The following is a 12669-nucleotide window of genomic DNA, read 5'->3' on the forward strand; positions in this document are numbered from 1 at the left end:
AGAGCAGCTTATCATTAACTGACTGTTGTTAGGAAGGGAGCACAGCTAATAAAACCTGCAAAGTGGTTTTGACTTGACAAAGTAATTTTGACTGAGTAAAAAGAGAAATACAGTTGATGCTTGTGAGATAAATTGTTGTTTGCAAAATATATATGTAAAATAAATACAAAATAAATTTACAAAAATAAGTATGCAAAGTTACATAAAGGCAGCAGTACAGTTTGGGAATACCAGCCAAGGCATGTTACAACAATAGGATATAATAGCCCCAGTCCAGTGTGGGGCCACAGGCAGCATATTCCATTATTCCATTGGTGTTATTGGATGCAGGAAATGGCTAGACTGAAAGGGAAAAAAAAAAAAGCAGGAGGATCTTTGAAAGAAGGGCCCTTCCTTCAGGAAATTTGTGGACGTTTAAGTTGTTTCCATCCATTCCATGGCTGTGAGTGTGTGTGAGAAGGCTTGTTTGTTAGTAGAGCTGGCCTGGGAACTATCAGTAATGAAAATTAGCTTGTACTTTTTGGAGGTTTTATGCATATGCAGTTCTTTATTGTATACATGACTTTGTGTATTTAAATAGAGGGGCAGACCTAATGAACCTAGGGGCCACAGAGAAGCTGGGAACTTAAACATTTTGTTACATCTCCCCACCCCTTGAGAGAGCTCTTTGCTGAAAGATTGTTGACAAGAGGGTCTGACAGGTATATTGCTGCTCCTTCTCTATAAGCACTTACAATTAATCTTGATTAATTTAGGAGGAAGAAACATTGGAGGGTTCATGGGAAGCACTGCAGGCACCCCTGCTTCTCTGTTCCCGGGTTACTTGGCCCTGCTGATCCCACCCTTAGAGAGGCACTGCTGGTCCTGAGCAGCAGGTTTGTGCTCTGGGCAGGGACAGTGGTTACACATCCCTCACAGCAGCAGCAGCTCTCATCCAGCAAGGCTTCTGCAGAGCTGACCTGACTCCTCACCTTTCAGTGGGGCGAGGCTCTGCAAAATTCACAAGCAGATAATCTGCAGTCACATCCTTTGCCTGCACTAAGTAATGAGGAAAATCCATGTGTGAGCTTTAAACCCAGTGATGGCAGGAGCCCCAGGGCAGCAGGGCTGAGCGGAGCTTGGCCATTCTGCTCCATGTGTTTGTGCAGAGCCTGCTCCTGGGGCTCAGCTCCTCCAAGCCAGCCCAGCTATCCCTGCTGAGCTCTGCAGGCAGCACTGCATGTCCACACAGCTCCTCCACTGTGCTGCTGACCCATCAGACCTTCAAGCAGAGCCACTGCATAAGACACCAGCCTGGTGTCATATGTGACCAGAAAACTCAGTGGCTAGTGGTTACTTAATAAATTGACACATGATTTACAGTTCTTCCACCTGCACAAGTGGCCATGACACCTTTTTGCCCTTGAAGTGTAGTAGAGCTTGTTCATTTTTGTAACTTCCTCTGTTGGTTTTCACTGGTGAGTGGTTTAAGGGTAGGTGAGCTGTCCCACACCTAATCACCTGATTCCTCTGTGCCTTTAATGGAGCTCCCCAGCAGGGTGATGGCTTGTTCCACTTGGCAAACTTAGATGAACATGTGCAAACAGGGCCCAGATGCATGCAAACCTGCTAGCCTTCACAGAAATGGGCATTTGGGAATCCCTGGCAGGTACAGAAGAGCTCACTTCAATTGCAGAGTGCAAAATTCACTGTTGAAATTGATGGTGCCAGTAACAGAAGGTGGAGTAGGTGGGAGACAGAGTTTTGCTGAGCTGTGAGGTGCCAGGATATTTAGGAGACCCTTGGTTTGTCTTTCCTTTTGGCAGCTGGAACAGCTGCTGTATTGGCTGTTAAGCTTGGTCTTTCCCAGGCTGAGCCAAAACTCCTGGACATGCAGAGCATCAACTGTAGACCAAAGAGTAGAAGGGTGGACAATTAGGTAGAGGAGGAACAAGGGGACCAGTGAGCAGGAGGAAGTGCTCTGCCAACCACAGGCTTTCCACGGACCGCAGACTGAGCAGCACAACTTCCTGAGCTAGAAACTTGTCACCAGGGTGGACCAGTAACACAAGCATTCTGCAAGGTGGGGAGGACACTGGACAGCCAAGCCTGCCTCATGGGACATGTCCAGCTTCTCACACAATTTCCATTATCCAATTTTTCTGTACATCCAAGAACCTTACAATGCAGGAAGCTCCCATGGCTTGCTTTACATCCTACTTCTTCCCCCCCCCTCTTTCTACCTGTCAGACAACAAGAAAGTTGTTTATTTCTGACTAGAGGGTGACAATTACCTGGGATTTCTGAAAATCTCAAGAACTTCTCTTTCTACTTTTAGGTTTTTCATTGTTTGTTATTTTATTTCAGTTTGTTTGTTTGATTTTGGCTCTGTTATGAAAAAACACTTATTAAAACTTGAATTTTCTGCAAGTCAGGTTCATGTTTGGTGCACAAAATTTGCTTTTGTGCTATGGGTTTTTCAATATATCACTTTGCTACCTTCCCATCTTCCTTATACTCTATTTTATGATGAAACAACTCCAGAATTTCGAAGATGTTGGAGCTCTTCCTGCAGCTAGGTTGGGTTCAGGGTCTCATTTCCACCACCTGTTTAAAGAAAGAAGAACGCAGCAAGGTGACCAAAGGCAGGTGCAGAGGGTAAATTAGTCCTTCTCCTCCATATCAGATTAATTTGATCTGAACTGATGAAGTGATCAAAGATTGGCTGGCTTATGAGAGTAAGAAAAAGGCATCAAAAAATGGCCATTTCTGAGGTGGAAGCAAAATGAAGCTTGATGTCCTCTAGCTGTGGCACTGCATAATTTCTCTCGCAGCAAACTGAAAGTAACAGCACATGAATTCACATGTGTCTGAACAAAGATTTTTAATAAGTCTGTGCAGTTTGGACACCAAGCTACCTCCATTCAATGTGTTCCTCAACACCTGTCTAATCAGAAGTGGTACTAAACCAAGGCAAGCATAGGCAGCTCTGTTTCTTGCTGTGGGTGAAACCTTGTACTTGCTGTTCATGTAACTCCAGTTATTCCTGTAAGGAAAGAAGGTGGCCATAAAAAAAAAAGGATACAGAGATCTGCCTCTATTGCCAGTGGCACAGAGCCCTGCAGCTGAGTCCAGCTGGGTTGGTTGTGACATATGATGTAAACCAGCCCTGTGAGTCTTCTGTCAGTCTCACCCATCTCCATGCTCCCAACTGTCTCTTTTAAGCACAGGAATTAACAGCACTGCCTATCAATTTCCATCAGGACTGCTCTGTTGGCTTCAGCAGCTTCTGTCTTTTCCTCCTGCTTCAAGTGCTCCTTATTACCACTGGGCTTGAAGGGTTTCCACATGTCAGCTTCAGTCACAAGCTGGTTTATCCCAAATGATATCCCTTCAGGTACCAGGTAGCTCTGGTGCAAAAAGTTTCTCTATCACCTGGCACATGGAGTTTGTGACTGAGTGTCTGTATTTCTCCCTCAGTATCAAGGCAGCTCACACACATTTCAAGACCTGTGGTTCCTGCTCTGCTGTAAATATAAATATCCCATTGGCTCTCTCTCCTTGAGGACAGCACAGCAAACCCTCACTCTTGCTCTTTCTTGTTGTCTTCTCGTTTTCAGAGGGAGAAGCAAAAGCAATAAAACATAATAATAAAAGACTAGCTCCTAATTCTTAAATCTGGTCTGCTTAAACAATACTAAGGCACTCTGCCGTTACTCATCAGTGCACTACAGAGCATTTGATTAACAATTTGAGATTTAATTTTAAAAATATGTTATGTCTCTTCTCCAAGCAAATGTGCAGGAGTGAAGAATTAATCTGTGCTGTTTCACACAATTGCTGTGTGTCTCAGCTGCCTCAGGGAAATTCAGAGTGACCAGCCACATATAGTCCAGCCAGGAAGCCCTTAGTCTCAGCAGGCTTGTGACAATATTTTTTAAACCCCTTGCAGAGGTATGCTCAGGCCTTCACCTGCACAAAATTCAGTGGATTATATCTCCTTGCTGGTCTGCTGACTTCTGGGAATATTGAACTGGCACGTGTGGCTCCAGGTTTTTAAAGCAGTGAGTCATGGTGGTCATTACTGCAGTGTACAGTCACTGTGCAATAATTCAAACCACCATTGTCATTATTATTGCCTCCAACAAGCAACCTGATACCTTCTGCAAGCCCGGGGCAGGTGTGTGAATGTAATCACTGTGTAATTAATTAGCCTGTGCTGCCAATCAGTATGCAGCACACAGCTCCCTGCTTCCCAGCTGAATCCAATTTAGCAGAAGCACTGCAAGATTTAAATGTACTTTGCAGTAAGAACTCAATAAAAGAAAAGAAAAGGAAAGCAGGCAGCTCTAGGGATAGCTTTTCACCTTCATGTCTCACCTCTCAAAGGGAGCACCTGCCTCTATTAGCCAAAGGGTTTTGCAGGACTGTGGGACAAGAACAGAGTTTTATGTTATTTTTGAAAACGGAGGCTTTAGAAATCATAGAAATCATCTGATGCATGAATTCTGAGTGAGCATGCTGGAAAGGCCGGCTGCTCACCATGGTGGCCCTGGAAATTCCTTCAACTGGCAGCACAGCAAGGGCCCAGGAGCTGCCTGGGCTCCCTCCTCCCTGTGCAGCCACAGAGCTCCCACAGAGCCAGATTAAATTGCTGGATTAAGCATTCCCACAGCCCCATCCAAATCTTTGTGACAGCTGTGCCCAGGACAGAAGTCAAGCGTCGGTGCCATAACTGCGTCAACTGGCGTGTCATGGGTCAGAGCATTACAGCTGAGCAAGGCCCAGGGGGTCAGGCACTCCCCTTTCTTAGCCAGCACAGATTTGATTCAATAAAAGTGTGTGCTACTGCTCCAAACCCAGCATTTTAAGAGATTTGGACAATGCAATCCTCTTCTTTTGGGAATTTATCCATCATCTCTTATAACTCACTGACAGGAAACATCTCACCAAACATTCCCCTGATTCCATATGATCCCCTTAATGATCCCCTTCCTGCCTCTCCTTTAGCCACAGTCTCCCCTTTCACTCATCTGTGATTTCCTCCCTCTCTACAGGTACAAGAGCCTGCTTAGCTCCTTCCAGGCTGGTCTGGCTTTTGAGAGAATACCTCATCCCCGAGGGCCCACAAAATATTTGGCTGCCTCTTCTGCCAAAAAAAAAAAAAAGCCTTATCCACTGCCCTAAATTTGCTCCACTGAAAGACTCCACACACTGAAATAATGAGATTTTCCATTAGGGCAAACACTTTCAGGCTCTCACTTTTTCATCTTGTATGTCTGAGTTTGGAATTATTTTCAATTTTCTATCCATTCTCCAAAATTCAGACCCTACATGCAGCCACATGTATTGGAAGGTCAGTTCTGTTATTTTTCCTCACCAGTCTGCTCTTGCTGCCAAAGCCCAGCTGGTGCTGTGAGCAGGGCTCAGAGGTTGTGCCCTGGGAGGGAGCAGAGGGATGGATGCTCTGCAGGGAGCTCTGTGCCAGGGTCACTGTGTGCCTGGTGCTCAGCAGGTCCAGGCTGGCTTTGTTGTGTTCCTTTCCTGACTTTGTTGATAACCCTCATTTCCCTGCAGGCAATGGGATTTCCTGAGCATCAGTGCTTTGCTGGCCCCACCTCACATAATTAATGGCTAACAAATTTCCTCAGGCAGGAGCTATGGCCCTACATGTCACCTTCTGGTGACACAGCAGGACATTATCAGCATTGACCTCCTTCTGATTGAGGTTTCACACATCATTCAGATGTGATCAGGTTCGTGTCTTTGTGACTAATTAGGGGAGTAATTTTTGTGTTACGGAACATTTCATTATATGTCAACTTTCATTACTTCTTTCCCACTACTGAGTATGAATATTGCCATCCAACACATGTTTTCCCTTCACATGGTTACAAGGCTTTTTTTTTGGTTGTTTTTTCTGTAAAAAAACCCCAAGAGATGACTCAGGGTAACTTCCAAAAGGATATTCCACTATTTTGCTCGATTTGTTCAGATGATATTGATTAAAATCACAGGCTGTTAAATCTAAAAGAAATCCCCTCACCTATGTGACAAGCTGGGCTTTTATCACAAGCAGAGCTTCACTTATTTCAATTTGCTTTTTCTTAAAGCACAGTTCTCTCATTCCTACTGTCTTGACTATGATCTTAAAAAAGAATTGATTAAAATCAAGATTCTGTGAAATAATACCCTTATCTACAACCTGAATTATAAAGGCACCTGTATTTTCTGAGAAAGCTGTCTGTGAAGGGTTGAAAAAGAAAAAACTACTAAAAATTAAAATCTTTGTATTGCTTTTGGGATATGAAAGGCTATTTTTACACAAACTGACTTTTGGGACAGACCTCTGTGTTAGGTTAGGCCTTTGAAATGACTCTCTTTTAGTAGTTTAAGACTGACCTTATTTGAAATGTAGTACCTTAAGATCTGTATCTTTAAAAATAAAAGGAAAAGGAAAAATATTTGAAGTAAGACCAAATAAAAAGTGAGAGTCCTATTTTCAGTTCTGACCTCTAAGCAGAAAATTAGAGCAACAAAACACTTTTTGTGTATGTTCTCTTACATCTTCTTTAAATGCAAAATCAATTCATGAAATGAATGACAAGCCTGTATCCCCATGAGTCCATGGTCTTATCCAGTAGAGCTCTTGTGACCAGACTTTTCAGCACAAGTATTTCCACTGCCTGCAGAGCTAAGCACATGTATAAATTGACTTTGTCAAATCAGCACCATAGCTTGAAGCCAGTATTTATCACCAGTCTGCCATTGGACTGCAGGGACTCCTCTGCATCGCTGCTTTTGAAGCCATGAAGCATCTCTCAGACCCTTCAGCTGGAGGGTGGCACCCAGGGGACAGGCATGCTCAGCCCTGTGGCCCTGGGCACCCCTGTGCATCCCTTACCTGTGTCTCTGGGCACCTGTACTGGAGCAGCACTGAAGGGTGAGCCAAAACCAGCAGAGCCCAGCACAGAGCAGCCTGCCAGCCTGCTGGAAGAACAGCCTTGGTGCCTGGGGTGGGTTGGTGCCCCTCCAGGAGCGTTCCTGATGTCTGAGTGCCCGTGTCTGTGCTTGCACTGACAGTCCTCCCTCCCCCCAGGTTTCTGTTTGCAGCTCTGCTCATCAGGGACTCCCTTGCTGTGTTTCAGCCCTGTCAGAGATGCCAGTGACGAGGGGAAGGAGACACATCTCTGTCAGGCCAGTGCTGTGCGAAACTGCCTCCAGCTTCCAGGGATCAGCATCCTTGACAAACTCATCAAGACCTGTCCTGTCTGGCTGCAGCTGAACATGAGCCAGGAAAGGGCTGGGGCGATCCTTGGCAAAGAAACAGCAGGGGTAAGTCCAAAGCAATTGCAGTTCAGACAACCACATTTCCTGTCCTTGGTTAGGAGAGCAGTGCTTTTTTTTATGTGGAAGCAAAAATATTCAGCAGACTGCTCTCTGTTTTCATTACCATTTGACACTTTACCTCTCTCAACAGCACCAAACAGATACATTGCATTGGCTTTTGGAAAACAAGGAATATTATCTCTGGGTTTATTTGCTTACCATGTAGATTCATGGACATGGCTTCCTATTCACCACCATAGCCACAAGTATGGTGATTTTCCTGATCTGGAGCAATGAAAAAAAAAATCTGTGAAGAAAAGGACCTTAGATTCAAGGAGCTACTGGGAGTAATTTTTATTGCCACATTGATATCTGGTTTGCATAAACTGAGTATTAGAGAATTATACACTTGTGCAAAGCTTAGAGCTTGCTTAAGGAAAACAGCTCTGTACCAAAGGGAGCTGCTCCCCTTTCCTGAGAGGTCTGAGAGGTGAGGCAGAGTGGGCTGTACATGTCCTAGCTGGATCCTTTGGGAAGGGCAGGTGTAAATTACCTGCATTTATGTCAGGGCACACCTGCTCTGAGGATGTTTGGACCTGTCCCTTGGCCAAGTCAGTCTATCCCAGGGCTAAATGCTGGCACAGCCAAGGGACACCCTCCAGTGGGATTCACCTGAGCAGCCTGGGCTGTGCAGTGCACCTCACCCTGAATCAGATTTCTCAGTTAGATTGAGCAAGATCTTTGTTTTTCTGTTCCGTCTGTAAGTGGAGTCTGTGATGTAGCCATGCATGGCCCCAAGCCTCCTCAGGCATTATCCATTCCCTGCAGGCAGGGAGTTCCCCACCTCTGAGTGGCTTTGGGGGAACCTCCTGCCTCTGCTCCTCCTGCTCACACTGTCCTTGGGCACAGCCTTCAGCTGCAGTGGGAAGCAGGCAGGAGAAGAGCTGGTGCATCAGAGGTGTCCCACAGCAGGGGCAGAACCTCCTTCCCTCTGGGAGCCCACCTGAGACTGGGCAGCACCGTTCCCACCTGTGGTGAGAACAGAAGAGACTGATTTCAATACTGGCCCTGACCCAGGGGAAGTACAGCACTCAGGGCTAAGTACAGCTCAGAAAATCCACCTCCTGCTTCTCTGAACAGCCAGAGTCCAATTTTAGCCTCTGGATCCATGGCAACCAGGCGTGCCGATCAGGAAAAAAGAAGTGATTCATTTCCAGGTTTCATTTCCCTGGTTGCTTAGATTAAATTTCAGATGTAGCACTATAAGATGGTGCTGTCTGGCAGTCATGGTTAGAGGGACAGCAGCGCCATGTGGGTGGTAGGACCCGGGCAAGGGAGAGCCTCTCCCTGCAGGTGCCACCTGCCTGTAGACATTTACTGCAACAGAAGGTGGGGGCTGCCCTGCAGCAATCAGCCTCTTTTGGGCACACACCTGTGCATTTATTTGCATTTTCTCTGCCCTGATGGTCAACCTGAGGCCCTGGGGCTCCATTTCTCCTGAGCTCAGAGGCCAAGATGACAGCACTGTGTGAAGTTGTGAAGCAGCCCCAAAGCTGTGTGTTCAGCATGGGTGCTTCAAAGTGACTGGAGATGCCCTTAGGACTGGGACTCATGCAGGGAAAGGTCCTGGCTTCTAGACAAGCCTTTTAAAAATTCCTCTGCCCAAGAAATTAATGGTATTTGCTAGATTTCCATACATTACAGTTGATTAATGATTTTATCAACTCATACTTCTCTTTCTAATATTAATATCCAGGCTACAAAATTAGCTTGATTTTTTAAGTCAGTTTTTAAAAAATACCTTGACTCCTTTCTGCCTAAACTTACTATCAAAGAACAGATGAATGTGAAGATTATTTTGTCTTTGTATCTGCACCTTCAAGACACAAACTAAAAATATCCCTGACAATGAGCTTTAATTAGAAACACACTTAGGATCTCATGCAATACAAAGAATGAGGCATTTTTTCTTTTTCTTGGTGGAGCATCTCTGTGGGAAAGGAGCTGTAGGGATGGTGGCCAGCGAGCTGGGCACAGACCCACTGAGGAGAGGCTGTGGAGCCAGGGCTTGTCCAGCCAGGAGACACCTTCAGGGGACCACACAGCAACCCCTGGCACCTGCAGGGAGGTCATGGGGAGGATGGAGCCAGGCTGTGCTCAGCACTGCAGGGTGGGAGGACAAGAGGCAACAGTGTACATTGAAACCAGAGGGGTCCAGACTGGGTGCAGGGAGCACTTTGTCCCTGTGAGGACAGTAAGTGGTGGGACAGGTTGCCAAGAGAGGCTGTGCAGTCTCCAGCTTTGGACATTCTCCAGGCTTGTACAGACAAATCCCTGAGAAACTTGGTCTGGCCTCATGGCTTCACCCAGGGGATTGGAAAAGGGTCCTCATAGGATACCTGCCAAGCTGAATGATCTTCTGGTCCCATAAAAAGCTCTGCCATGGACACTGTGGCCACCAGAGCCTTTGGCCTTGTGCTCCTCTCATGGACACTCAGATTCTTACTGACTAAATGGATGAGTGACACCCTTGCTTTAGACCTGGACTGGGACATTCTGGGGTGACTCATCTGTGATATGTGAAGTGATGGTGTGAGGACCATCACTTAACAAATTGGGAGTGCAGTTTTAAATCTTCAGTTGGTGAAATAGCTTGCTTTAGGCATAAGTGGGACATCAGTGATGCATAGAAACTTTGTGAGTCCCTTGATAGGTCTGAATTTCACTTAGATGAAATGTCCTTTTCCCCATTATTTTTTGTTGTATAAAGCGTAGCTAAGTGGAATGAAGCTAAAATAAGGCTATTTAAAGGTGGATTGTACTGATAAAATCTACATTGCCAATGACCTAAAATAAAGTTTAGAAGCTCACATAATGTAGCTGAGCTCTTGATTCTTTTCTCCTTTTTCAGATATTCTTAGTTAGGAAAGAGGGTAATGTGAGCAACATGGTCCTTGCAGTCCGCCTGCCAGTGCAGAACGAGGCTCCTGGTGTCTTGGAGTACAACATTAAAGAAGAAAAATCAAGTAAGGTCTTTACATTTTCTGCTCTTGCTCTGGTTAAGGTACTGCGTCCTCTTGTGATCACCAATATTTATGTAATCTCACTTGCACTGAAAAGGTTCCTCTTGTGCCTGGCAGCAGATCTTGCTTTTATGATGTAGTTCAGTTAATATTTCCTGCAGCTGCTTTACCTCAGCTCCCCTGTGGTTCTGCACCTTCTGTTATCATTTACAGACTCACAATAGGGAAATAAAGCACCTCCAGATGAGGAGGCCAGTGCTTTGATCAAGTGAATGGAGCTGCCTTTCACCAGCTGGAAGTCTTGAGGAAAGTGGAAAGCATTGGCAGATTAAGCTTGGTTAACTCACTGACTCCCTCTATTCAAGCCACTTAATTTGAGGTCACCAGTCATCTGACATCTGCTGTGTTGCCTTTTCATGCACCTGGTCCAGTCCCACTGAACAACAAGTTGCTCCTGAGCTGTGTTCAAAGCCAGCCAGGGAAGCAGGTGGCTGCTGGTATCAGTGCCATTCCCAGTTGGATAGCCAAGTCTGCCATGAGCAAGTGAAAATTAGCCCAGTTCAAAATCAGCCATGTCTAATCCAGCCCTCTGTGTAAATGGATGTGTAAGGCACATGATTTCCACTTTCAAAGGAATATTTGGAAACACCTGAGTTTTAGGATAGTCATAGAAACACACACTCAAAAGAGTTCATAAAAATAACTTCACACTATTTATTTATCTGAATACATTTAAATCCTCTGCCATTGAGCTCTGCCCCAAAGCCAGCTCTCCAGAGAAACTGTTTTATTCTTTGCTAAAACACTTGTTTTTCTCCAGATCAGTGTGCAATATCACTTTTCCCTTGTTCAAATGAACTTTTACAGTTGCTCAAATAGTTTTTCCTCCTCCTCTATTTCTTCCCATACCTCTGTGTTGTAAACAGACTTTAAAGCCAGAGGTACAACTGAATCTCTCAAACTGTTCTAATCTCAAGGCCAGAGAGCACAATCTGTCACAGCCCTGCTCCTGCACAGGGGGCAGCTCCCTGTCTGGCTGCTGCATCCCCTGGGAAGTTTTCTCTCTCACCTGCCTGCTCCTGGGAGCACCCAGCCGTGGGGATGTTCAGTGTTCCATGTGAGGGCAGGAGCAGCAAACCTTTTGCCACAATTTCAGGTGTTCAATTCAGAATACAAGGGCAAGGGTTAGCAGCGTAGAGAAACCTTTTCTTTATTTAGCTATTTGAACTTGACCTAGGACAGATTTTTCATGGTGGGGAATCGGTTTTTTGATGATTCAAGGTTTCCTTTGGATAAAAGTTTAAAAAATCAAATCGTGTCATCCTAAAATATGTCAGTTATAGAAATGTTACTTCTTCATTCATGTCCTGTGCCATGAAATCTGATTTATTTTAGGACAGGCAAAATAAAATGTAGCACAAAAATGTCACTGAGCTAGCCTATCTAGAGATACTTTGCCATCATGCTTTTCAAACTTGTTTGCATTTTCTAATCTATCACTACCTTAATGCAAAGAATGTACTGGGAGACAAGCTTCCTGGTAGAAGCAGGAATTAAATCAGTTTCCATCACTTTCATACTAGTTGCAAAGTAAGTGGAGGAGGATAACTAAAATTCAGCTCTTATTCATAAAGCAGGAGAGCTGCCATCACAAGCAACAATCCCAGCAGCCATGAGGCTCATGCATTCCTATGGTGGATATCCACATTATTTTTAGCTTGAGTTCTGTCAGGGTTGCGTGTCAGTTGGTAGAAAGCCTCTCAGTTCTCCATTCTGCACTGTGCTGACAAGAACACACTGGGTACAGAAGTAGTCTCTCTTTTGCTTCCTTTCTCAATTAGGGTAAGTACCCCAGATTTTAAGTTTAAAAGAAATTGAATGAATTCATGTTAGTAAAGCCAAAGGACAGTATCTAGCACAAGGGGAGATGGTAAATCTTCTGTGTCACAGAGATTTGGTAATTAATTTGGTGATTAATTAATTCTCTAGCTTCAGCTGCATTACTACACTGCCTTCTAATTTTTTTTCCAGAAATAAAATTAAAAGATGTCTAAATGCTTTAAAAAAATTTAGAACCTGAGCTTCCTTGACAAGTAAGCTGGTATGTCTGGATTGCCTCAGATTAATGATGTGCCCTTCACTCACCCCAGGTATTCTGTAAGTGTCAGGGTAGGAGACCTCTGAGCACCCCCAGAGATACTCTCTTGCTGTGGAATGCAAGTAACTTGGAAGTTGGGTCTTACACTCCTGAAAATATGCAAAACACCCCAGCTGAATAGCCTGATGGCCACTGTGGACTGGCAGGGTTTGTTTTTCCAAACATTTATTCTTTAACTTC

General features: G+C 44.9%; 1 protein-coding gene across 1 annotated transcript in view; it reads left to right on the plus strand.

The window, feature by feature from the left end:
* Positions 1-12669, plus strand: part of RIN3 (Ras and Rab interactor 3) — a 60926-nt gene that overhangs the window by 7302 nt on the left and 40955 nt on the right. The window contains exons 2-3 of the mRNA XM_066552189.1: positions 7128-7314; positions 10220-10334. Coding sequence (XP_066408286.1) covers positions 7128-7314; positions 10220-10334 — 302 coding nt within the window. The remainder of the gene's footprint in view (positions 1-7127; positions 7315-10219; positions 10335-12669) is intronic.

Source organism: Molothrus aeneus, chromosome 6 (genome assembly GCF_037042795.1).
Source record: "Molothrus aeneus isolate 106 chromosome 6, BPBGC_Maene_1.0, whole genome shotgun sequence".
In the NCBI taxonomy this organism is placed as follows: domain Eukaryota; kingdom Metazoa; phylum Chordata; class Aves; order Passeriformes; family Icteridae; genus Molothrus; species Molothrus aeneus.